This window comes from Anoplolepis gracilipes, chromosome 5 (assembly GCF_047496725.1).
Source record: "Anoplolepis gracilipes chromosome 5, ASM4749672v1, whole genome shotgun sequence".
NCBI lineage: Eukaryota > Metazoa > Arthropoda > Insecta > Hymenoptera > Formicidae > Anoplolepis > Anoplolepis gracilipes.
The window spans coordinates 3,388,258-3,412,231 of NC_132974.1; the positions used below are offsets into that span (position 1 = coordinate 3,388,258).

The 23,974-nt window shown below is 30.1% G+C and overlaps 1 protein-coding gene across 6 annotated transcripts in view; it reads right to left on the bottom strand.

Moving 5' to 3' along the window:
- Mp (collagen XV/XVIII-type protein multiplexin) overlaps nucleotides 1-23,974 on the bottom strand; it is a 231,610-nt gene that overhangs the window by 25,185 nt on the left and 182,451 nt on the right. For 5 of the 6 annotated variants that reach the window (XM_072892641.1, XM_072892639.1, XM_072892640.1 and 2 more), the window contains exon 5: nucleotides 16,567-16,638. The exons of the other annotated variant lie outside the window; for it this stretch is intronic. In XM_072892641.1, the coding sequence (XP_072748742.1) occupies nucleotides 16,567-16,638 (72 nt within the window). The remainder of the gene's footprint in view (nucleotides 1-16,566; nucleotides 16,639-23,974) is intronic. 6 annotated transcript variants of the gene reach the window in all.

Consider the following 23,974-nt stretch of genomic DNA (forward strand, 5'->3'; position numbering starts at 1 on the left):
CGATTTTAAGTCAGTTTTAAATCAATTTTAATTTAGAATTGACGAGAAGAGAACATTAAAAATATCGTTACATATTTAATATATTCATAAAATTAACTTTTGGAAATTTGATATTTAATATTTATAATTAATCCTCTCTCTCTTTTAAATCAGAGAATTCTTGGAAAAATACCTATTTTAAATTAAATGAAGATTAACATTCTATTGTCTTCTTTTTTAAAATTTAATTTGCGAAAAACCTGTAGACTGGATATAAATCAATATAGTGAATATGGAAGATTAAACTCGGTTTTATTAGGAAAAATTTATTCTAATTATAAGTTTCGCAAGAAACAATGTTTATTTCTTTTTTATTTTAGAAGAAAATCTACCCTATCTTTCTTTGGAGATCTTTACTATTTCGAAATGATTTATATATAATTAACATAAATAATATATAGGTTTTACAACCTCCGTACAATATTTTCATAGTGTAAAAAAGACAAAATGGAATAGAAAATCTTACCGCAATTTGAGACTACAATAGTACAATTTTTGAATTATAAGTGATTGAATACAAAATTTGTTAATGATATTGTATAAAATTCCCGCACTCAGATCCGTAACAATACTTACACACGTACCGATTTATCATCTATTATTAATTTTTACAAGATAGGTAATGAATAAATTGATTTCCACAAATGATTTTTGCAATCAAAATAAAAATAAAGCTCATTTCTTAAAAATTGTGTAAAATTATTACATTTAAATTATTGTATTTAAAAGTAATAAATAATTAACTCCATTTAAATTGTTATTTAAAAAATAGTTAAATATATAATTTAATACTTAAATATTTTTTTAATATTACTATTTAATATTTCTATTGTTATAACTTATTAATATTAGCTAACCGCCGTACGTAGTACTTAGACATATAAAAAATAATAAAATCATATGTGCAGTAAAAATCAAAATCACCTGATTTATAAAAATCAATAACAGATGACAGATCGATACGCACGTATGTATAGTTACGGATCTGTCAATGAGCGTACAAATTTTACATGATTTTGTTATTAGCAAACTTTGTACGTGCATGTGCATGTAATCGCTTATAACTCAAAAACTATCGCAGAGCATATATGTAAATATGTACATAATTCCCATAGTAGACTTAAACAGATTATGACATATTTTGATTGATGTTTTCCAAATACACATATTACGTTAAAAGACATGTGAAGAAAGTATCTCTGGAAGAAACTTTTAATTTCATGAGTTATGTGCGAGAAACGAAGATACGCAATGTGTGAATCGCATATATAAGGGAGCAGAAAGTTGTAAAATCTTCTGAAGGAAAATGTTATGAAGCGGCCAAGAGCCGTGAAAGGGTTGGGTTTGTGGCGTAATATAAATCCCACAGAACGAAGAGTAAGTATAGGGTTCGCCCGTTATTTGCGCGATGCTAAACAGTAAAACAAACTGAAAAATCGCCGCACCTGTTCTTGGTTGTCACGCCGTTACGCATATATAAAGCCACGTGGACATATCGATTCTGGTTTTAGAGATGCATTAACTTCAAATTTCCAATAAATTTTATATATGTATATATATATATATATAAGTATTAAAATAAAGAATTTTCTATTTGACAAAGAGAAAATACTGATGTATCCAACTATGTTATATGCTTTAAATGAAAGTTTTTAAAGTTCTCTATAAAAAATTAAGAATAAATATGTATGCATAAGAAAATATTTTCTTACATATTCGAAAGATGTTTATACATATATATGTACAACATTATTCAAGCGCAATATAATTTTCTTTTTTTTATGCGAAAAAGAAAACGGACACGTCGTTGCACAGCGCTCTCGCTATAACCCTTGCGGTACATAAGACCTACAGGGTTAACGTTATTCGTGATTGCGAATTATCGTTGCGCGCGTACATATACAGGCTGCTTCTAAATTCATGGTCGCTAGCTGCAAATAACGATAATTTCAACTTGCCGCGAGTTGCAAAACGAAATAAAGCGCGCGGTAACTCGATTTACGCGAGCGGCCGCCGAGATGTTCAGCTCTTTTTTTTTTCTCTCCCTTTTTCTCACGGGATTTTATGCCTTTTTCGATACGTTTACGTTTTATAGGAGGGCATTATATCGGCGCATGCGTTTAACCGCCTTTGAACAAATTTACGTGTGATACGTGTGAACGCGAATGAATTCGATTGCGACTGCGTGCAAAATAAGAATCGCTTTACCTTTAGCATAGATTTGTGATTTTTTATTAATAAAGATTGCTCGCGAAAAACTTTACGCGAAATACACTGTAATAGTTTCATGAAAGTTTCTCGGGATTCTTCGAGCTGCTCTTACGTATTAAACATTATTCATTCTTCGTCATTTCTATAACTAGATGATTAAGTAATTTATTCTCCTTTCTAAAGTTTGGCAAAAAATTATCTGTTTTATCTGTTTAAGATTATATAAGTTTTATAACACATACACACAAATCTTTAGCTAGACTTTTAAAAAAAGTTTATTTTTAATCGCTTTATATAAATAACTGAATTTAAAATGTAGGAGTGTTTTTCAAAGATTTTGTCTGCGCAATGTCCAGTCAGGCGACTTCACAATGACGTATCTCCAATATTTCAGTTAGATTATAATATGAATAATTCATAGGAAGTTCCAAGTTTGATTGGGATATCACAGAGTGACGTCGAGTATTTCGATTTGTATTTGATTCCGCTTGATTTTAATCTAAAAGGTGTGATGATGCTTTTCTTATTGTCTTCATCGAATAATTTTATCAAATTAATTCGTGAATAAGAATTCTTATCGCGAATTAATGTTATTATTTGTATTTGTTACATATTACGACCAAAAAAAGACAAATTCATAGTCAAAGTCAGATTTGTTCTACACGAAAGTGTAAGAAAATTAAAAATTTTTGCACTATGCAAAAGTTGGTTAATCTTTTATATAAAATTTAAGCTGCAATTTTTTTTTAATTAACCATAGAGAGGTTATATTATAATCAAAGAACACACACATATGTATATATATATATATATATATATATATATATATATATATATATACATATACTCACACACGTACTCCCGAGACTCGGTTATTCTGCTCTCTCTTTTTCTCTCCTTATTATAGACTTTCTTCATTTTTTACTTTCTCTCTCTTTTCGTCTTTGAGAATATATTTAACGTCCCATGAAATTAAAATGTCGTCGCGACGGAGAAAAGAATGAGAAACAGCTTGACTCTTTCACGTTATGACATTTACTATCACAAATTTATATTTTTATTCGTTTTTTTTTATATTTATTATTAACCTATAATTATAGAATGTGTTCAAAAAGTTTAGGACTAAATTTATACAACGTTGGAATAAAGGTACGTATTTAAACCCACATCTAAAAATGCTTTATTAAAAGAAACTCTTGATTTACTAACAAAACTATTTTTATTATAAACGGTTTTATTATTCCTTAGACCAATGATTCTTTAAAATAATTCAGGTAATATTTATCTCACAATTTAGTAAATGTGTTGTTATTTTATTACAATCGTGAAAATGAATCAATATTAAAGAATAATGAAACATCAAAATGTGTAATATTCAACAAGTAAAAATCATACAGAAGTTGAGACATGTAGAGATCATTATAAAATTATATAAATGAATTTAATTTTTTAATTTTTTAGACATCTTGTATAATTTCATATACACTTTAATAATATTATAATTTAAAATTTTTTATAATCATACTTGAATATATATACGTAACGTATTAAATTTACAATGATTGTACAGAAATAAAACAACAATGAAATAAAAGAAAAAATAAAAAGTATAGAAAGTTAAATAGATAAAAAGCGATGGAAGAGAAGAATGATATTAAAAAAAAGATATGACTGTATATTACTTTAAATTGATTGATCCAATTGAATGTAATTTAATGCGTTCCATAAAATGATAGGAAAGTGAAAAATTGACATAGACATACATATATAATACATAATATGATCAAATATTTCTTTGTATTGTACAAATTTAGTTTGTTTTATGGCAGAAGATGTCACTTATTTTTAATCATTATTTAAATTTTTTACTTTTCTGGATCAATTTAAAGTAATATGTAGTCATATCGTTTTTTTATAATATCATTCTTCTCTTTTGTCGCTCTTTACCTAATTAACTTTATATAATAATTTTATTTTTTATTTTATTTAATTGTTGTTCTACTTTTGTTCTACTTCTTTACAATCATTGTAAATTTATTACGTTTATCGCCAGAAATCTACGTATGTTAAACATACATATATTCATTCTATTATTTATTATATTTCTAAATAAAGCTATCGAAGCGAAGTAAAATTATATAATTAAAAATTAATTTTATAACTTGTTTATTTAGAGATTCGTTTATAATAGCGGCTTTTTATCTGATTATAATTAGAATTGGTGTTTTATTCTTTGTGTTGAATTAATTCCGTAAATAAATTCATCCCGTTGTATCGTGTTGAAAATACCACCCTCGATGATTAGAATTCACGAGAATCCGACACACCTCTCGCTCTCCCTTTCTCTTTCACGGCGAACGCCGTGATTTCGCCGTTCTTACTCTCGTTTCTTTGCTTTTCTTCCGCCCATTTGTTTCACCGCTCTCAGGATCAACCAATCTTCACGCCTTCATCCTGAGATACCGATCGACCATGTCGTAACGATTCGCCCATGTCGTGCTGGGCTTTTTTCCCTCTTTTTCGTCGTCGTGCGAATTGGCCGACGTGAGAACCCGAGCTCTGTACTCAAATTTCGATTATCGTTATTAGCATGGAGTTTGGTGAACTCATCCAGCACTCCGAGCGCATCTTGCGTCAATTTGATTATCTGATCTCTAACGAAATCTCTCGATCTCTTCATTTTTCATCATCGTGATGTAAGACGAGAATTTCGTATTATTAGTGATTTATATTATTTTCAATCTGCTTCGGAGTGAGAGATAACTATAAGCTAGTACCTTTCTTCATGTTCCTCTTTAACTCAGAAAAGAAAGTTTGTTTGCTTTGTGATAAAATAAAGCAAAAAAAAAAAATTAACAAATACACAAACATTTTATTATACAAAAGAGAATTCATCTATTTATCAAACTTACTATCTATCCTAACAAAATTATAAGTTATCCTTATTAAATCGATATTAATTTTAGACTTGTCTTTATGTCTATAACGTAGTTATATAACTATTTTAAATAAAATAAAAAATAATTTTTCAAATGAAAGGATTCTTTATAGCTTCTATCAAAAATTGGTTTATTATATATTCTGATAGACTTTACGATTCTTTCTTTTTTTCGACGCAAACGAATTAAGAATAGCTTGTTTCATGCTGCACGAACATCGCTCAGAAGTTGCAATGCTACCGGAAGAAATTTGATTTACATCGGTGCTGTTGTTTCGCGTTCCGAGCAATTTCTGTCGAGCGTGTGTCGCGAAGATATTTGTGTTCTCAGGTTCTCGCTCACATTTCATGTCATCAAAAATTTTCCGAAATTTATATGAGATCGTGAAAGTACACAGGACCATTTCTTCTCACCGCGCGCTGCCATTTTTCATACGCGTGAATTAATACTTAGGATAAAAGTACCCGCGTCGTCCCTTTCTTAGGTCCTTTCTTTGGTCAACGAGGAAAACTCATAACTCTCGCAAGATTCGACGAGGAGCGATATTAACCGTAAGATTTGTGTTGCGATAAAAGACGCCTGACCAGGGATCAAGATAAATGCGCTTATCATCGAAGAAATTGGTCTCCGTATCGACAAGCAATTCTTTTCCTCCGTGGATTTAATATCTTGCATTGTCTTTATAATCCTCATGTTTCGAGCAGCTTTAGCCTTTGAGAAAAACGATTAAAGTCGAACAGAAATACAATAGCAGTAAGTATATAATATACAGAGGAAAAAGGTTTGCACATAAAAGTCTTCTAAAGACGGATTGGCTTGAAAGCTCGTGACACTTTTGTAAAAAAAAGATGTGGGTTAAATCCATCAAAGAATTTATCTTCTTTCTATTAATATTTTTCATCCTGTTAGTTTAATAATTTTTAATTTACTTTTAGTTTAATAGTAACTAACGATCCTAATCATCAGCTGCAATCTTGCTATACTTAAATATGAATTTTTGTAAAATGCGATTTCGAGGAAAATACTTGTTCTCGCAACGAAAGACGAGCGATAATAGAAGGTAACGGACAGAATCGCTCACTAGGTCGATCGAGATTTCAATAACGCTCGCGCACACAACTTTGTTTACTTCGCGGCGATAGTCAGACGTGCTGCCTGTGTTATTCAACATCGGTAGTCCATTTCCATTTCCAAGGAGGATGAATCCCCGTATTTTCCTAGAGGTCGCGCGAAAATGGCGGGACGTATTTCTTACATCCCCGGTGACAATCTCTCATTTTTTTTCAACAGCGCTTCGATCTCGAAAGATTGAAAATCTCCGTAGGTTCCGCCGTCCGCGACTTCTCGCTCCAGGTCGTCGTCGAGCGTTTTTACGATTCTTCGGCGGACGTTTACGCTTTATTGATTTACGTGTCGCTCCGCGCGCGACGACGACGGTGTTTACGTCCCGGCAATTTCAGCAGTAGCGGCGGTTGCCTGCGCACCATATTACGGTCGTGATTTCGCATTACGGACTTACATGAACGCGCGCATGTGATAGGGTATTTCTTCGCGGCGTGAAAATTAAGTGATAAAATTATAAGTGTTATCGCGCGAAGTTAAGCTGCACCGGTCGCGAGGAAGGTAGATACGCTATTTCACGAGATCTCGCTTCGCGCAAAACGAACGCAGAGACGGAGGGAAACTTTATGAAGCAAGTTTCGTAATATCGTTGCGCGACCGATCGTTCACGTTTCGGCCAAATTAATCGGACTATTACAAAAGGGATAGACAGCAGTAGCGGAGAAAAAAGAAGTAGGCGAAAGGGTTCTCTGTGCTGAAAATTTTTAACGGTTCAGTCGCAGTGGTCGATTCGATCGTTCATGGCACCATTATTGGAAACTTCCAACACTCTAACGAGCCCGATGCGTAACTGTTGAAAATTAAAAAAAAGAGAGTAGTTTAAGTGGCGATAAATTCCGGTCTCTGCTTGATGCGAATCGATCAACCGAGTTTCGCCGAATTAAACTGCGCTTGGGGATAACTCTTAATTACCATATCGAAACGGCAGTTTCTGGCGAGCTCGCGATTAATGAATGATTTATTTCGGATTTTGTTAGAGGAGGAAAAAGAGGGGAGCGAGAGTAGTGACATTCATTACGCCGATTAACGATATTTATAAAATCACTTTTTTGCTTGAAAAACGAAAAAATACAACATATGAATTAAAATAAATAAAATACAACGCATGAAAAAATATATATATGATCTAGTTTTATATTAATAATACTTTTACTAAAGGCATTTTTCAGCATGAACCTTTTAAAGTTGTTTTTTAAAGTTTCAAGTTCTATTCATCGCATACACTAGCGTTATATAAAATGCTGACTTTCTTATTGATTAATTAATATATAATTTGAATAGAAAGAAGAACGTGTTTCATTTAATTTAATCATTAATGATTCATTATCGAATATGTCACACATGCACTCTGTCTGTGCATTTCCATCCAGCGATTATGAACTGAAAATTATTTCCCAGCCAATAAATAAGACAATTAAGAATGATCGGATGTAGGATTGGAAAAACGAAGAAAAAAATAACCCCTTGGCGGACAAGCGTAAAATAATATTGTTCCATATCTGTATTATATCTCCATATGTTCCCGAACTGGTTTTGGTTATATTAAACAATCGGGTTAGCACCGGACATCTCGTTTATTGTAAAAATACGTAGAACTGCGCCATGTCGATTTTCCAACCGTTTCCGAAATGTTTATCTTGTCGTTACATCGAGCGAGCGCGCATATTTCCAACGGAATTTCTATCAGCGGATTTTCAATCACGTTTCCGTCGTGTCGTTTATCAAGAAAAAAGAGGGAGAGAGAGAGAGAGAGAGAGAGAGAGAGAATTTTTCTTCTTTTTCACCGATATATTCGCTTCATCGATAACATTAAGTATGAAGGCATAATATTAAGTACGCTGCTAAAAGTCGCGTCGCGCGCGTATTTATCAGAAATATTTAAGTATTACATAAAATATGTACAGGAGACGAGCACGTGTCGCGTGATTTATAGCTGGCTATAATATTTATGGCTATATCTAATATCTACTCTTGTATCAAAAATATATGTGGAGATTCGTGAGATCTTATCAGGCTCGCGTTTGTTCCTCAGGATTAGATAATTACCGTGACTTCAACGTCGAAACCATTCTCTATATGCCGTTTGAAACCTTAACGATCACGTGTCAGAATTCTCCTATATATTCTCGTAACCTCTTTACTTAATCGGGAGCCAGACTCTAAGCAAACTTTAGGGCGGATCGCATGATTAACGGCACGTTTCGAAGGATATGGCGTCTTGTTGTTTAGACATAGAAACCTGCACGGCAATTATCCTCCTATCCAATAAATCTGACGTTAACGATTCTATTTTGAAATTATTATTTTGCACACACATAGCGCTTTAAATAAAATATGATTAACTAAATTCAAGAATATTTATAACGATGATTAAATTAAATACATAAAAACATAACAGATCTATGAATATGTGATGCAAATATATTAATAAAAGTGAAATTTACTTGTTTACTTGTTTATTTACATATATTCTATATAATAGACTGCGTTTCAATAAATATTTAATTACTACATTCTCTTAGTCAATGTTTAAATTTACATCGAAAATTAAATTACTTTTCATATAAGTTAAATTAATTTCGAGATTATTTTCAGGGGAAATTTGTTCTGCATTTAATATTACAATTATTAAAATATACACATATTCGTGATGTAATTTTTAATTAATTAATTTTCGATAATCCTATTTCATTTTAACATTATTTTTACGTTTATTTTAAGATGCCTAAAGATATAAGAGAGACAATCTTGAATATATTAAATCGTAATGCTATTGGTATATTTCGGAAGAGATGTGATTTATCGTTGAATAGATAAAAAAATATTGTAATTGTTATGTAATTGTAAAATGTATTTATTTTATTTTATTTTGTTATGTAATTATAATTTCTGTTATGATAATTTGTTGTAAATTGATATCTCGACAGAGGTCTGTAATTTCTTGAATGTGTTCTGAAATGTGTCCTGTTATCATTCGTACTTGTGTGAATAACCGTAAATGTATTTTGAATTTTAGCAATTGTTATACAAATTCAATCCCTTGAAATTCAAGTCCGCTTTGCGGAATTCGAATTGCACGCGTAAAGTTTCGTCTTTGATGTGGTTGATTGCTATTTTCGATTCATGGACAGTACAACTTGTTTAACGCAACATGTTCAAATCGAGGTTGGTATGTATGTCCTCTTGAAAATATTCCTGATGTAGGTATTGAAAAAGATTTGCAACATCTTATAAACTAATAAGATAAGAGAATCTATATTGGCAATTATATAAATTCTACAAAAGAAATGAAATATAATTGAATACGAAAATATCCAGTGTAATTAAGAACATTTCGACATATTAATTTATATAAACATAATTTTGTGTGTATTAAAACTACTATAATATTTTAATATTTCATGAAACAAAAAATGAATATTAATATATATTAATCTTTATTTTTTGTACATAAAAACTGCAAATCACATAAGACATTTATTATAAGTAAATTCGCTTGATATTCTTGAATGTAAAATATTTTTTTCTTATTACATTAAAGAAGATTTGAATATCTATAAGAAAAATTCAGACATTTGGTTTGTGTAATGTTGAAATAATATATATTTTTTTCAATATAGCGCTCTGTTGAAATAAAAATATTATAAATAAATAAAGCTAAATCTAAACACAATTTTCAAAGATAAAATTCAATTTTTCTGTATTTATCACGTGCTTGTTATTGAATTCTTTTAACGTTTTCTACATTTTATTCATTTTTTTCTATTTTTACATCGTAATGAAAATAGCCTACACGAATATATTGTCCATTTCTCATCTATACAATTTTTCATATTGTAATAAATAGCAGTGTTTTTGAGATCCTTTAGTTTCAATGATATTGGTAAATTATAAAAATGTCGAGATTTATACAATATGTGTCAAGATGTTTTTAAATTATTATATTTTCTAAATACACAATTTCTTTCTCTTTATTCTTAATAAAATAATTATATCTTATATCATATAAGATTATATATGTTATATTATCTTATATATATATATATATATATATACACCTTCATATTCTTTTATATAATAGAATAGTTAAACTTGATAATACTCGGCAATATTTTTAATAATTACGAATAACAATAGAAAATAGAGCGATACTTTGTATAAAATTGTAAATATTATTTCTATTGTATAAAAATCACATCTCTATGGTTAAGTACAAGGAATAACATTCTCTTTAACTTTTCTTCTATTGAAGGAGAAAGTAAAACTATAACTAAAAATAGTATATATGAGAAATAGGCAAGATATTTTTATTGGAACTGATGTGAGAGAAAGGTATGTGTCACATATATAACGTCTATCAAAGAGAAAAATTTTAAAGCTCGTGTGCGAAATTGTGGAGCAAGAACACTTCCTTTGTGCGAGCATTGTAAAATTGACCAGCACGATTTGTATGTTGATATGCAGACGTCACAGACATCGACTAAATCATCTCTGTTTTCAGAAGAAATTTAAGAATACGTGAAATGCGCTGCAGCTTTGTAGAGAGAATCGAAACGGCTATTCTGAACATATTCTGTGTCGAGAGCCGGCAACAAAACTCCATTCTCCATTCTCATGTAATCTGAGAAATAAGTGAAAAATACTTTGATTAAAAAAACGCAACTAAAGCTTTTGATTAATCGAAGCGGCCATTTTTCGCTTTTATTTGTTTCCGTTATATTGTCATCGCAATGATAACGAAAAAATGTATGATAAAATTCTGTTCGAAAAATTTAGATGTAAAAAAAATTATCAGTTTTTTTTTTTTGTGAATCATGTGGATTTTTGGTACAAACGTATCATTTTCCTCATATTGAAGAAAATATGTAGAATTTTACATAAGTTTTATATTTTTTCAAGTCTGATATCAATTTATTTATACAAAGAGAGAGAGATTGCAAAAAAATATAATTAAAATTATATACCGATCTATTCCATTATTATGCATCTTCATAACTTGTCGTTAAAATGGAAGAAAACAAGCATCTCACGAATGTGCGGTCTTTTTTTAGATAGTTTTTTACTTTATGCGTAACTTTGTACCTAATTATGATACTGGAAATAACAAAGAAACGGAAGCAGTATATTTTTCAAGCAATTTACTTATTGGTAGAATTTTTCTTTTCATTATAATGTATCTCTCTTCTCAATAATGAATGCATAAAAAGATTCTATATTTTCCAAGATTTAATTTCTATTTGTTTGCCAACTACGATATAGGTAATTATGTATTGTGTAGTTGAAATGATACTGTCCTATTTCATTATGCGTGTCTCGATGGTTTGTCGTTACAACGAAAATGGGAGACTTTGTTATCTTCTATGCTACCATGTAAAACGGTATTATCGCGTTGCCGTATAACGCAAGAGAGATTGGAAAATGAGACGGGACGTAAGGGAGGATATTTATGGTATATACTGCGGATCGAGCTCTTAAGGGGGACGCGTATAAATTGGGCACGGTTAAGGCTGGCTTATTTATAACAAAACCGTTGGCTAAGAACTAACATCGCGCGAGTTTATCGCCATAATGGAGAAAATGAGATATCCGTATCACAGAATTAGCGAGCGCAGTAGCTTTTCCGTATTTCATTCGTTTTGTCGCGCGAAATTCCATTCGTACGCTGTGCATTATTTGCGATAATTGCAATTTCCAATTCTTTTCAAGTTGAGGACTATACGACGAGAGATATTCACAATAAACGAAATCGGAACAGATGATACCGACAAATTAAATGGATAACTGCTGCGAATTGCCGGAGAATAAGGACGTGATATTATTCATTTAGCGCAATAAATTACATTCAAGTAACGTGGGGGGTGTTTGTTCGTATTACGAGTAAGCCGATTAGACGGGACAGTGAAAAAACGTAGAGTTAAAAAAAGATTGAACGTCGGTCGAGAGGAAAGCGCTTCGAGAAAAATACATCGTTAAACGAACAATCGCGCACAAACAAACAGAACTGTCGATCGATAATTAATTGATAGATTAGTTTTTGTATAACCAACAGTTGAATTAACACGGAATGCTTAGACATTTCCTTCTTTTCTTTCTTTTCCTTATTTATTCTTTTCTTTGCTGCTCTCTCTTTAGTCGCGCCTCTTTCGTCTTCATCCTTTCACATTCTCTCCTTCTCTTCGTCCTTGATCGTTCATCGGTTCTCTCGCTTGCTCTTTGATACTGATCCGACTGATTGGAACGTACGCAGCCAAGTGTGAGGCATTAAATTCAATCGGAAACTATTTTTTTCCCGCCGTCAGACCGCGCAGACAAATTGTACTTCCCACATGTCGATCCGGTACAAAACCGGGATGTTTGATCCGTTATTTAGAGCCCGCTTTCAATTCGTGCCTGAACTCGATTGCGATGGAGAAGAAATTTTCACAAATGCATTGGTCTATTAATCGTTGCATGCTTATTTACGATCGAAACGTGGAACGATTGTGAACATATGTGTACAAGATATGTGTAATAGATCATATAAATAAATATGCACCAGATGCTGTTAACAAAAAGTATGAATAATGTTCTTCTCTAAAGTAATAGTGAATAAAAAAAGAATTTATCGTTTATTTTTATATTTCGTATAAATATCTTCTACTTTTACTGTAAAATAGCAGTGAAGTATTTTTTCATCATTGTCTTAATAAAAACTGATAATAATCCTAGTTATAATAATACACGTTTAGAATTTTATCAATATAAATTTTCTAATTTTTTAATATAATTCACAGGATAAATACAATGTATATTTAAATTATTGTCAAACTTAATTGGAGAAGCATTCGATTTCGAAAATAGAAAATCTACTTTTTATCTACATACATTCATGCGTGCCTATTAAATATGAGTGAACATTTTACTATTTTTTCATATTTTTCAAAGTGAATATTTTTTAATAAAAGCTGTGCTTTATTTTATATATTTATAGTCATGATAGTCGTAATACGATGGAATTTTTCGACATTGAATAAAGCTTTATCCGACACTTTAACTATTTATTAAACTTTTTCAATCACATAAATTATGAAACACATTAATCCGTAAAAAGTATATCTAGTTTTTGATAGACAGTTCCAATCAGAAAATCAAATGAATGAAACAGTTGAACTTAATCCTAGTGTGACAATATTGTGAAAAATCATTGTTGGCCGACCGAGTTTTATTTTAAGCAGAAAGCATATCACGGTAAATATCATATATGCTATATAGTCGAGACGTAAATGAATTTTTATTGCACATTCCGTAGACTCTGGAGAGAACGCTCGGCTCGCTCGTTGACTTTTAATTATCAACAATGTAATCGCGAAACTAAGGTAATACGCGACGAACAAAATACGAAGTGTCTTCAAAGTGCAGCGCAGTAACACAACAATTGTTTTGTATGCGATGAAAGGAAGAAAAAACTCAGTCTTATAGAATGATACTTTTCTTTGAAATCTTAGACGCCGTAATCTAAGCACGAGCAACTTGAATCTTAATGAAACTCTTGAAATTCGATCGATTAATTTATGCTGGCTATATTAAAATGCCGGTGAAAATGTTGTAACATTATATATATATATATATATATATATCCTCAAATATCCGTTTGAATAAATGTCGCGTTTAATTAATTTCCATTCAAACAGCAAATATGAATATCCACTTTCCAAATTTTGCAATTTCGCAGAGTAAAGCGACATACGAACGGACGAACATATTTAGATCCGAGAAAATCTGAGACCGCGGTATTCGGGTTCGGACGATCATTATAGTAACCGTAGTTCGTAGGAACATCAGGAGAGAATTCGCGGAAAATTTGTTACCATAGGAATTCGTTATTGCAGTAATAATGCAATTCAAATATCGTGTGCGCTTACGGGGTATGTTCTCGAAATTTTTGCATAATTTCTAAAAAGATTATTTAACAACCTATAGAAATTTCCTCGGTCGAATAACATTGCAATTTTTATAATTTGTAAAAAAAGCTTATTAAAGACTATAATTAAAAAGATACTACATGTATATTTAACATTTCTGCATTGTTAAAAATATAAAAGTGAGAGATAAAGTTTTCTTGTGAGTTTGGCTTTTTTTTGAAACCATATGAAATTAAATAACCTTTAATGAAGCTTCCATAAATGTAAATGCAGATAGTAAGGGTTTATTATTCATTTAATTTCAAATGGATTTTACTTGAACAGAATTTTAATGTGACGTTTAATTATTAAGGTATTTAATTTTAGAAACTACAAGGAAAAAGAGAAAAGCTAAGTAAAAAAATCTTTATAAGTATATGTAGTTTTTTCAATAGCATTTATAATTTGTGAGTATTAAAAAGCCTAATAGTGTTATATTATATCAAACAGGTAATCAATAGATTACCATTGCCGATAATTTCTCGCATAAAAGTACCGTGTATTGAAAATCACACTCTTCTGCGTAATGGTACAGTAATTCATCACGACGAGCTGTGATGTGATCTTGTAATATCGCTAATGGCCATAGGGCATAATATCTAGATTATAAAATAGGTGTAAAAAGTATGATACTAATTAACCGTACAGCTTTTTGCGTGATCGATTAAATTAGCTTCGTCTGATAAAAGTTATTAAGGAAATTGTGAAAGATATTATGAAATAATTAACATGCACAGGTTTTGCTGAGCACTTTGGTAAATGCGTTTAGTGGAAATTAACTGTGATTTTTAAATTTTATACAGAATATTTTATCCGTTAATGATTATTAATATTGTTTATTTAGCTTGATTACATTACAAATGCCATAGAATTCTTGAATTCAGTGATGACACATTTTCTGATAAAGATAAAATTTATTTTAGATTAATGTTTATTTTCCCAATAGTTTATTTCTTAAAAAACAATAATTTATTTTTAATCGCTCATAATAATCACAAACTGTGATGTGTCTTGAAGGAACAATTCATTTCAAAAGTTTTTGGGATAAAAGTCGATGATGGAAGTTTCTGAAGTACCTTTTAAATAAATCTTGTATTTAACGATATGAAAAATCAATTTTTAACATGGGTATAAAATTTACGATATCGTAACTTCGATGGAAGCTGTTTGCGAGTCATTTTGTTTATCAAATTAAATGCAGGATTGAAATATTCTTCACGCCGCGCGTGTTCCAAATGATCCGACGTTACGATGAACGAGAATCGATTTAATCGTCTCATGCTATATATAGAAAGACGTCTCGATTCTTATCTGAGACAATTAACAAGACTGACGGGCGTTCTATAGGCGAATATTCTGACGGCCCGTCTCAACGTCGTGGATCGATTCTGATATTATTCCTCGAGGATGGTCGTTGGTCATGCCGCTTCATAAATTGTTCGATTTATCGTTGCTGACTCACCGCGATCCGTTCGCGGCACACATTGCTGCCCGCAAGGGGTATTCGTCGACCCCACCGGGCGGCACAGCTGAGCTATGGAGAAGCCAGACCTCGAAAATTGTCGAGGATATCCTGTACGATAATCATGGATATAAGCGACCATGATCGAGCAAATATCGTTGCGCATCCTTTCTCGAGCAAATATCGTTAAATTATCTCCACTTATTGATAAACTTTTATATAGCAATAACTATTATTTTATATTTCATTGTGAGGAAATCTATTTCAAATTCTTCACATATTATTTTTCATGTATGAATTTTCTTTGACCAATTCAGCATAATTCTAAAGTTATGATCAAATTTTTTTATAGAGAAGAAAAACTTATTGTTTATTTAATTTCACAAATTTTAATAAAAATCTTTATTTGCCTACTTTTATTTAATTTTATAAATTCGTTTAAAAGTTAAACGTTACTCTAACGTATTAAATTTTAAAAATGAGTAATGCCAATTAAATTATTGCTATTGTAAATAAAAAAAGATATGAAGAAAGTGAAATACGATATATTTAGTTTTGTATAAAACAAAATTTTTATATTTTTAATAAAATTTGTTAGGTATAGAAAAGTTGTATAAATATAAATTACGTAATTAAGTTATAATAAATATGAAGGCAGGTAAAGAGAGATAAACATAGTTATATAAATTCCTACAAAATGATTTCCACGTATTTATACTAGTTGATCAGAGAGATACGATATTTATTTTAAATATGTTTTATAAACCGGAGAGAGTAAAATGTAATAAATATATTTTTTAACATCCTTTTATTTAAAATTATATATAGTAAAAGTGGGAGTGTGTGTACTTACGTCAAAGTCAGCAGAACATTTTACAAGATCCGGAGGATGGCCGGAGTATAGCTTCAAAGATTGCAGCAAACCCTTTAAATAAATAGCCAGGAAATAGTAGACTATCGTACGACATATAAGGTTCATTGTCTTGTTTCACGAATCTCGTTTCTGTTACGTCCTTTCTTCCTTAAGTGACACTATTCGCAAGTTTGCATTAAGACACGTTTATTATAAAATATCAGATTTTTTAAGAAAGACATAATATATATAAAAGTATACCAAAGATATACATTATATATCGACGTCATACTTTGGTATTAAGAGGGTTTCAGCCAAAAAGAATATCTTTAATTTATCATATTGAGAAATAATGTAAATTGCATATCAGAAGAATATAGTTTGCAAAAAAATTTCTGATTTTAGCAATATCCTTTTACTATTTATGATGCAGTTGAACAGTTAAATCAATCGCATTTTTTGACATCAATATCTCTCTTTAAGTACAAAATGGTGACTTTTAAATATGCATACAATATACTAAATAATGCATTGTTTCTTATAACTTTGCATACTACCGAGATTATTACAATTTATGATTCCCGTATTTTTCAATACACACTACTGAAGAAAATCGGTGATTTATCTCCGCACACAGGGCAACAATTTCAGTCTTCTATTTTGGAAAAAGGAACCGGCATACTGGGACGATGCATCGATCATTCTGAAAGTGTTCATGGGATCGATCGATCTTTCTAAATGGCCCGCAGTAACGCGCTTTACGGTGCATTTTACGGTTTTCGGTCGGTGCAAAAGCTTGTTTCCTTTTTTTTTTCTCTTCGCCGGTCGTGTTAGTCCGCTGCAGTTGTAATACTTTTTTTCGTTCCCGAAACAACTGCCGCGGATTTGTACAGTTGAAAAGTCGTTCTGGATTGTACCAGCAATGTTCATCTATCCCTATCTACTTAACTGATAAAATATTTTATGAAAGAAAACGATAAATGTATGTGTACTAGGGTAGCGAATTACCATTATATTAATGTTTTTTAACTCTTTTTTTTTTAAGAAATGAGAATACGAGATTTTTGTCATGTCTATATACATATATTTGTAGAAAATTATAAAATATGTTATAATTTTGTTGATGTTGGATAAACAGACTTTTTTATATTTCAAGCAGATAAAATGTATGAGTTTATCGCGTAAACAAATTATTTTATTTTGAATTCTCGAGCCGTAGTTAAAAACGTTCTGAAATTCGAAAACGCGTTACTAATAAATATTCCCAACCTCATATGTATTCTTTATTATTTTACAATTTTATTTAACAAAATTTGATATAATTAATATTTAGCAATTTTATCATTAAACACAAAGACAGATCGTAAATTTAAATGTCGAGAAAAATGAATGTCTCGTACAACAATTTTTTCATAGTAGCTGCTTATCTGTATCGTGAAATAGTAGAAAAATGTCAGACACTGTACACTAACAATTCCAATCGTAACCGATTGATGTCACCAACTTCCGACTATCTTTTGCTGCGAACGTTCTACGCGAGATGTCTAAAGACGACTGTGTTATGGAACGTCAGTCGTCTCGAAAGCTAAAGCATACTATAAAGTGTAAAAGAGAGGGGAGTGTCCGCTCATGCGGATCGTTTAATATTCAACATGTATAATACCTGAAATTTTTTATTTCGGTCAGTATTAATTTTAGTGTATTTTATGTATACAAGAATGTTAAAGAAATTAATGTATGTTTGAAAAATATTGAGAATTATTTAAATTTAAATCGCTGTGATTTAAAAGCGGGAAAACAGAAAAAAATTTTAAATTTCTGAATGTCGATATTTCAACATGTTAACATAAAAGAATAATACATATATATATATATATATATATATATATATATATATATATATATATATTAATGATTAATATTTTAATATTTCACACATTAAAATAGATATACTTTGTGATCTGTATTTTATACAAATACAAAAGAATAAACATAATATGAATACAAACCCGCAAAAATAAATTTACTTGATATTTACATGGAAATGAATTACTCTCTTTTTATATTTGAATTTTTTTATTATTTTTATTATTAAAAAGATTTTATCATCAATGGAAAAAATTTGAACATTTTGTGTGACGCTGAAATAATATATTTTTTTGAAAATATAATTCTCGAAATGAAAATTTTTTATTATATTAATAAATAAAATAAAAATAATATTTAAAAACAAATTTTACAAATAAAATTAATTCTTTTGCAAACACGAAAATTACCATACAATTTTCTTATAGTATCAGTTTTGATATTCCTTAAGAATAAATACATGTGATCAAATGTAAATATATATAATTAAATATGACAAAATCTGATAAAATATATTTTATTTCATTTTATATAATCATGTATAATAATATCCAAAATTGGGCTCAAGATAATCTTAATATAATTATAACTTTATACAATTCATATTCAGCTAGATCTGATTATACATATATGAAAATAGATCTAAGTGAATGTAATTATATAAAAATAAGATCATATCACGTCAAATTTCGGATATTATTATATATGGTTAGATCGTACTCCGTCAAATTTCATATTTAATTATATATGGACAAATATTATATATAATCATATCACGCCAAATTTTGAAATTTAATTATATATATATGATCATATATAATTACATAAATCCATTTTTTCTCAGATTATAGCATTGCACTAAATTCTTCATTTATATTGTTATAATAAAATGCTTTACAATAATTGTTAGAGATTTTCCACTGTAGTCAAAATTACAAAGAGTCAAATTTTCTTACATATGTTTTTAAACTAACTTATTATATACTAAATAAATAAATAAATGTTTTATTATTTATACACACACACACAGAAATTATAGAAATAATTATAAAAAGCTCTCTTTAATAAATATATATTATGCTAATTGTTATCATATTTTATTAAAAGATATATTTATAAATATTATGTAGATTTCACTTATTAATATTAATTAAAAAAATTTTATTTATGCTATCTTATATATATACACATATATATATATATATATATATATATATATATACACGTGTGTGTGTGTGTGTTTATGTATGTAATGATATAAAATTTATTATAAGAAAACGCAATATTACATATATCATATATCATCGTGTGATTATAGTTACAAAAACAAAGTTTATTATGCGTTAAGGCTCTGAACCGGTCATAGCAACACGTTCAATTATAATATTAGGAGCGAGAATGCATATTTCAGAAAAATTCAGAAGAATTCATGCATATTTCAGAATTTATAAATTTTCTATTACAGTAATCGTCGAAATAATAAATCTTTCGCATATTATTAAAACAGCAACCTTGATAAAGTATATTTCTCCCTAATCTCTCTCTCTCTCTCTCCCCCCTTCTCCTTCTCTGTCTCTTTCTGTTTCTCTCTCTCTCTTTCTTTCTCTCTCTGTTTCTCTTTCTAAGATTATCTTACATTAAAATAGAGCCAATATATAAAAATAGATTTTACAAATAATTAAACTTGACAGCTGTTTATCAGTTAGAAATCAAAAAGAAAATTAATGGCATAATTTACAAGTCAATTGCTTCGTATAGCTGTGGAATGTTAAAAAAAGTTATTTCAGTGTCAATAGGGAAAAACTTCTTCACTCACTTTTTATGTCACAATCCGCTATAGCTGGTGTTATCTAGAATCTTGATGTAATCTTTAATAATGCTAAATTAAATTAGCATGCTAAATTATCATGATTTAACATCGACAATTTCACATCGATATTAATTTAACGATAAATAGCGCAACAAATATTAATTTTCAAGAACAAGAGTAAGAGATTTTATTTCACATTTACCTCACAGTTTTTGTTACAATAGACGGACACTCCATTATACTCTCCTTTAATTTATCTAGGCCAACGTCAATTATTTTGCTTAGGAAAGAATATGCGGTTCTCGGTTGGAGTTAGACAAATTTAATCCTGCGCGCGCGGAAGCAACGTGGATTGAGAGAGGAGATAACAAGAATAAGCTTAATTTTCGTCGAGTTATTAGAGTACGAGGAGAGAAAGAGAGAGGAATTGAGTTAGTTGAGAGCGTACACCGCGAGGATTATTGTACGATCCGTAAAATCCGGGCTGGACTGGGTGATCAAATATTTAGAAGAATTTTCTGAGCGTATCTGACTAAAGAAAGAGAGAGAGAGAGAGAGAGAGAGAGAGAAAGAGAGTATGTTCTGATCGTGCTTTATATATAGCACGAGTTCCTTGCAGCTGCCCACTTCAAAAGAGTGCCCGGGCAGTGAGTCCATGGGAAAGTCTGTGAAACTTTAACAGTGTCTTAAATACTTAACTTCCACCCGCATCGATCCTAAACTTAGCAATGGAATTACCGTAACTCTTCTACTTACAAATAGCCCTCATATTTGAAATTTGTAACACATCGTCCTTTTTGTTGTGACAATTGTGAACAACGCGATATGATTATACAGCAAAATTTAATTGTATGAACGTTTCCGTAAATAAAGTCGGGTAAATACCCTTAATTTTGTTCTACTACGTTAGTTTCGTTATTCCAGCTTTATAAAGAGAATAATGTAATATTCTTTTATGCTTACTAACTCATTATCTATGAAACTTTTAAAATTAATTTTCCATGAGAATATCGATTTTATGAAATTTCTCTTCTTTTCTCTTTATTCTCACATTGAAAAGTGTTATTGAGTAACTTACCAGTGATGAATAATATAATACTACGATCAAAAATTTTTAACTCGATAATAATTCTTATAATTGACGAGTTTTAACTTAAAAATAAAATGTGTGTGTGTGTGTGTGTGTGTATGTGCGTATGTCTCTCTTAATTTCCATTGATTTATTATTCTCGTCTCTATTTTCTTTTTTATATAAAAAACTGAAGATTTTTTTACCAACAATGTGAGATAAGTTTTATAATGTTGGAAGGCTTTTTCTTTTACTTCTTTTTAACACTTGATTTTTATTTTTAAATTTATTATCGCAAAATTCGACATGCACTTAGTTGAAATGAATCACAATTAGCACAAACGAAAACGAATAGATTTGTGAAATATGTGGTATGTTTTATATGATAAAATATTCGACATACGATAAAATATTATACCGATAGACTGAAAATTCATTCTAATAAAAAAGAGTTTATTAAAATTCATTGTCAGTGCGAGAGCTGGTTAATTAATAAATTAATTTCAGCGTTAAGTAAAATGTTTGCAACGGAATGTTTTAATGTTATACTACAATTAATTGCGACTGTAAATGTCAGTACGTATAATGCATTTCGTGATTAGGACGAGAAATCGTTTCGCGATACCTGAATTAACCCAAATTATGATTTACATATGCGTATTTCGGACTGCATTATGTTAAATAATACTGATTGCTACTTAAGCGTTAAATGATTAAACCAATTATACACAGAAACGTTAATTCATAGATTGATAGTAATTCGATCTGAATCAAGATAAACATATTTCTGAAACTTGTATTATATCAATAATTCTGTTTATTAAATTACAAATACAAATAAAATAATTAACTTTTCCGATGGCACCTAAAATGTATCAGTGAGTATCAATTTTTCAAATTTGTGACAGAAATAATAAATATAATAGTTTTTTATTTGTAATAAAAGTTAAAGTTTGTAACTTTAACGCTAATAAATTTTCAAATTTGTCAATAAAAGGATTTAAAAACCATTAGAAGTTTTACTTTTGCAAAATGCACGCAGATTTTATCGTTAATAACTGCGAGGAAAGGAAAAAGAAGGGAAGAGGAAGAACGTAGAATAACTAGAGCTTATTTCGTTAACCGGTATGATTGCCGTGACTAATTCTATAGCGTGTCTTTAAGACACGATATTTTATGCTTGACCCGTTGCAAATGCATAAATTTTATAGGCAAACAAATGCCGGCCTTTAATAGATCTGTATTGTTCCGACAATGCCGCGCGATGCAAACGCAAAGCTCTTGTCGTTCCCTCTCTACATTTACCCTCCTTTTTTACCCTCTAATTCCATCGGTTTCGAGTATCAGACTACAACGATCCGTCACTTTCGCACGTGCAATTTTTGTGATGCGGCGTATGACATCTGTCCATTAAATCTCGCCGGTCGAACACCTCGTCATCTTTCGATTATCGAATTCAAGTGATTTAATAGTATGAATTTTTTCACCGTCACCGAATTGTTCTCGGATTTCACGTTTTTAGAATGCCGAGCGAAGTTGAAAAAAGGTTATTGAAAGGACAATTTGCATGGAACATATTTAGAGTATATCAAATCTGACATATAAAATTCATTTAACTCATTGATTTAACAGAAGATACAAATTTGGTGATGCTATTTTGGCTATTTAACCTACATTGTATATAAAAATATTGAATATTAATAATAACGAATATTAACTTTTACTTTGTACTGATGGGTTAATTGTGTCCGTGATTTTTCCATCATCAATTTCTCAAAAAGGAATAATAAAATAACATATTTAAGTAAATTATTTTTCAAATTTGTTATTTTAGTCTTTATTTAGAAGATAATAAATTTATCGAAAATATGCTGTGCCAAAAACAACAGTAGTTTAAGAAAAACCTTCTAACGACAATGTAAAAATATAAGAAATAATAGTATAAAAACTCTTTATATTTAAACTCATACGTGTTTATGCATGCGTGTACTTTTGAAAATGTATTTTATTCTGATACTACGCAAGCATATTAATACTTGTTTACAACGCAAGAATGCGAAGATTAAAGACCTAATTAAGACTAAACTAGTCAAAGGCAGTTGTCACGATATAACTATACATAAACAGCAGTCATGATGAAATAAGAGAGATTCTTGAAAGGCTCAACTACTGAATTTAAAAGATTAATAATATTACCAACGAAGTGAGAATAATTAATTAAATTGTCAGTCAGAAGAAGCGAATAACCAAGAAAAAGTCCAATTAAAATTACATTTGACAGACATTGATGAAAATGGCTCTAGTAAATACATATAAAATGAAATAGATGTGAAGAAACTTTTGTGCCACGTCTCTCTGAATACGGAAGAATCTCGTATCAATACATTATATGAGTTTGGATGTGACGAATTAATCAAATATATTAAGAGAAAGTTGTAGTTGAATTCCGACATTCAGTCGGACACATCGGACAGTTAAATCTACGTGATCAGATAGACGCGGGGCATCGTCAGCTGTCGCATGTTAACGAATACCCGCTCGTCAATGTCACGATGGAACACGTGGAGGGAACGTGTAAGGTTCGATTTCGATTGGACTACCGGAAACGTGATTGCAACCCGTTAGAAATGATCGAATCTATCTCGCTCCATCGACACAGTCAT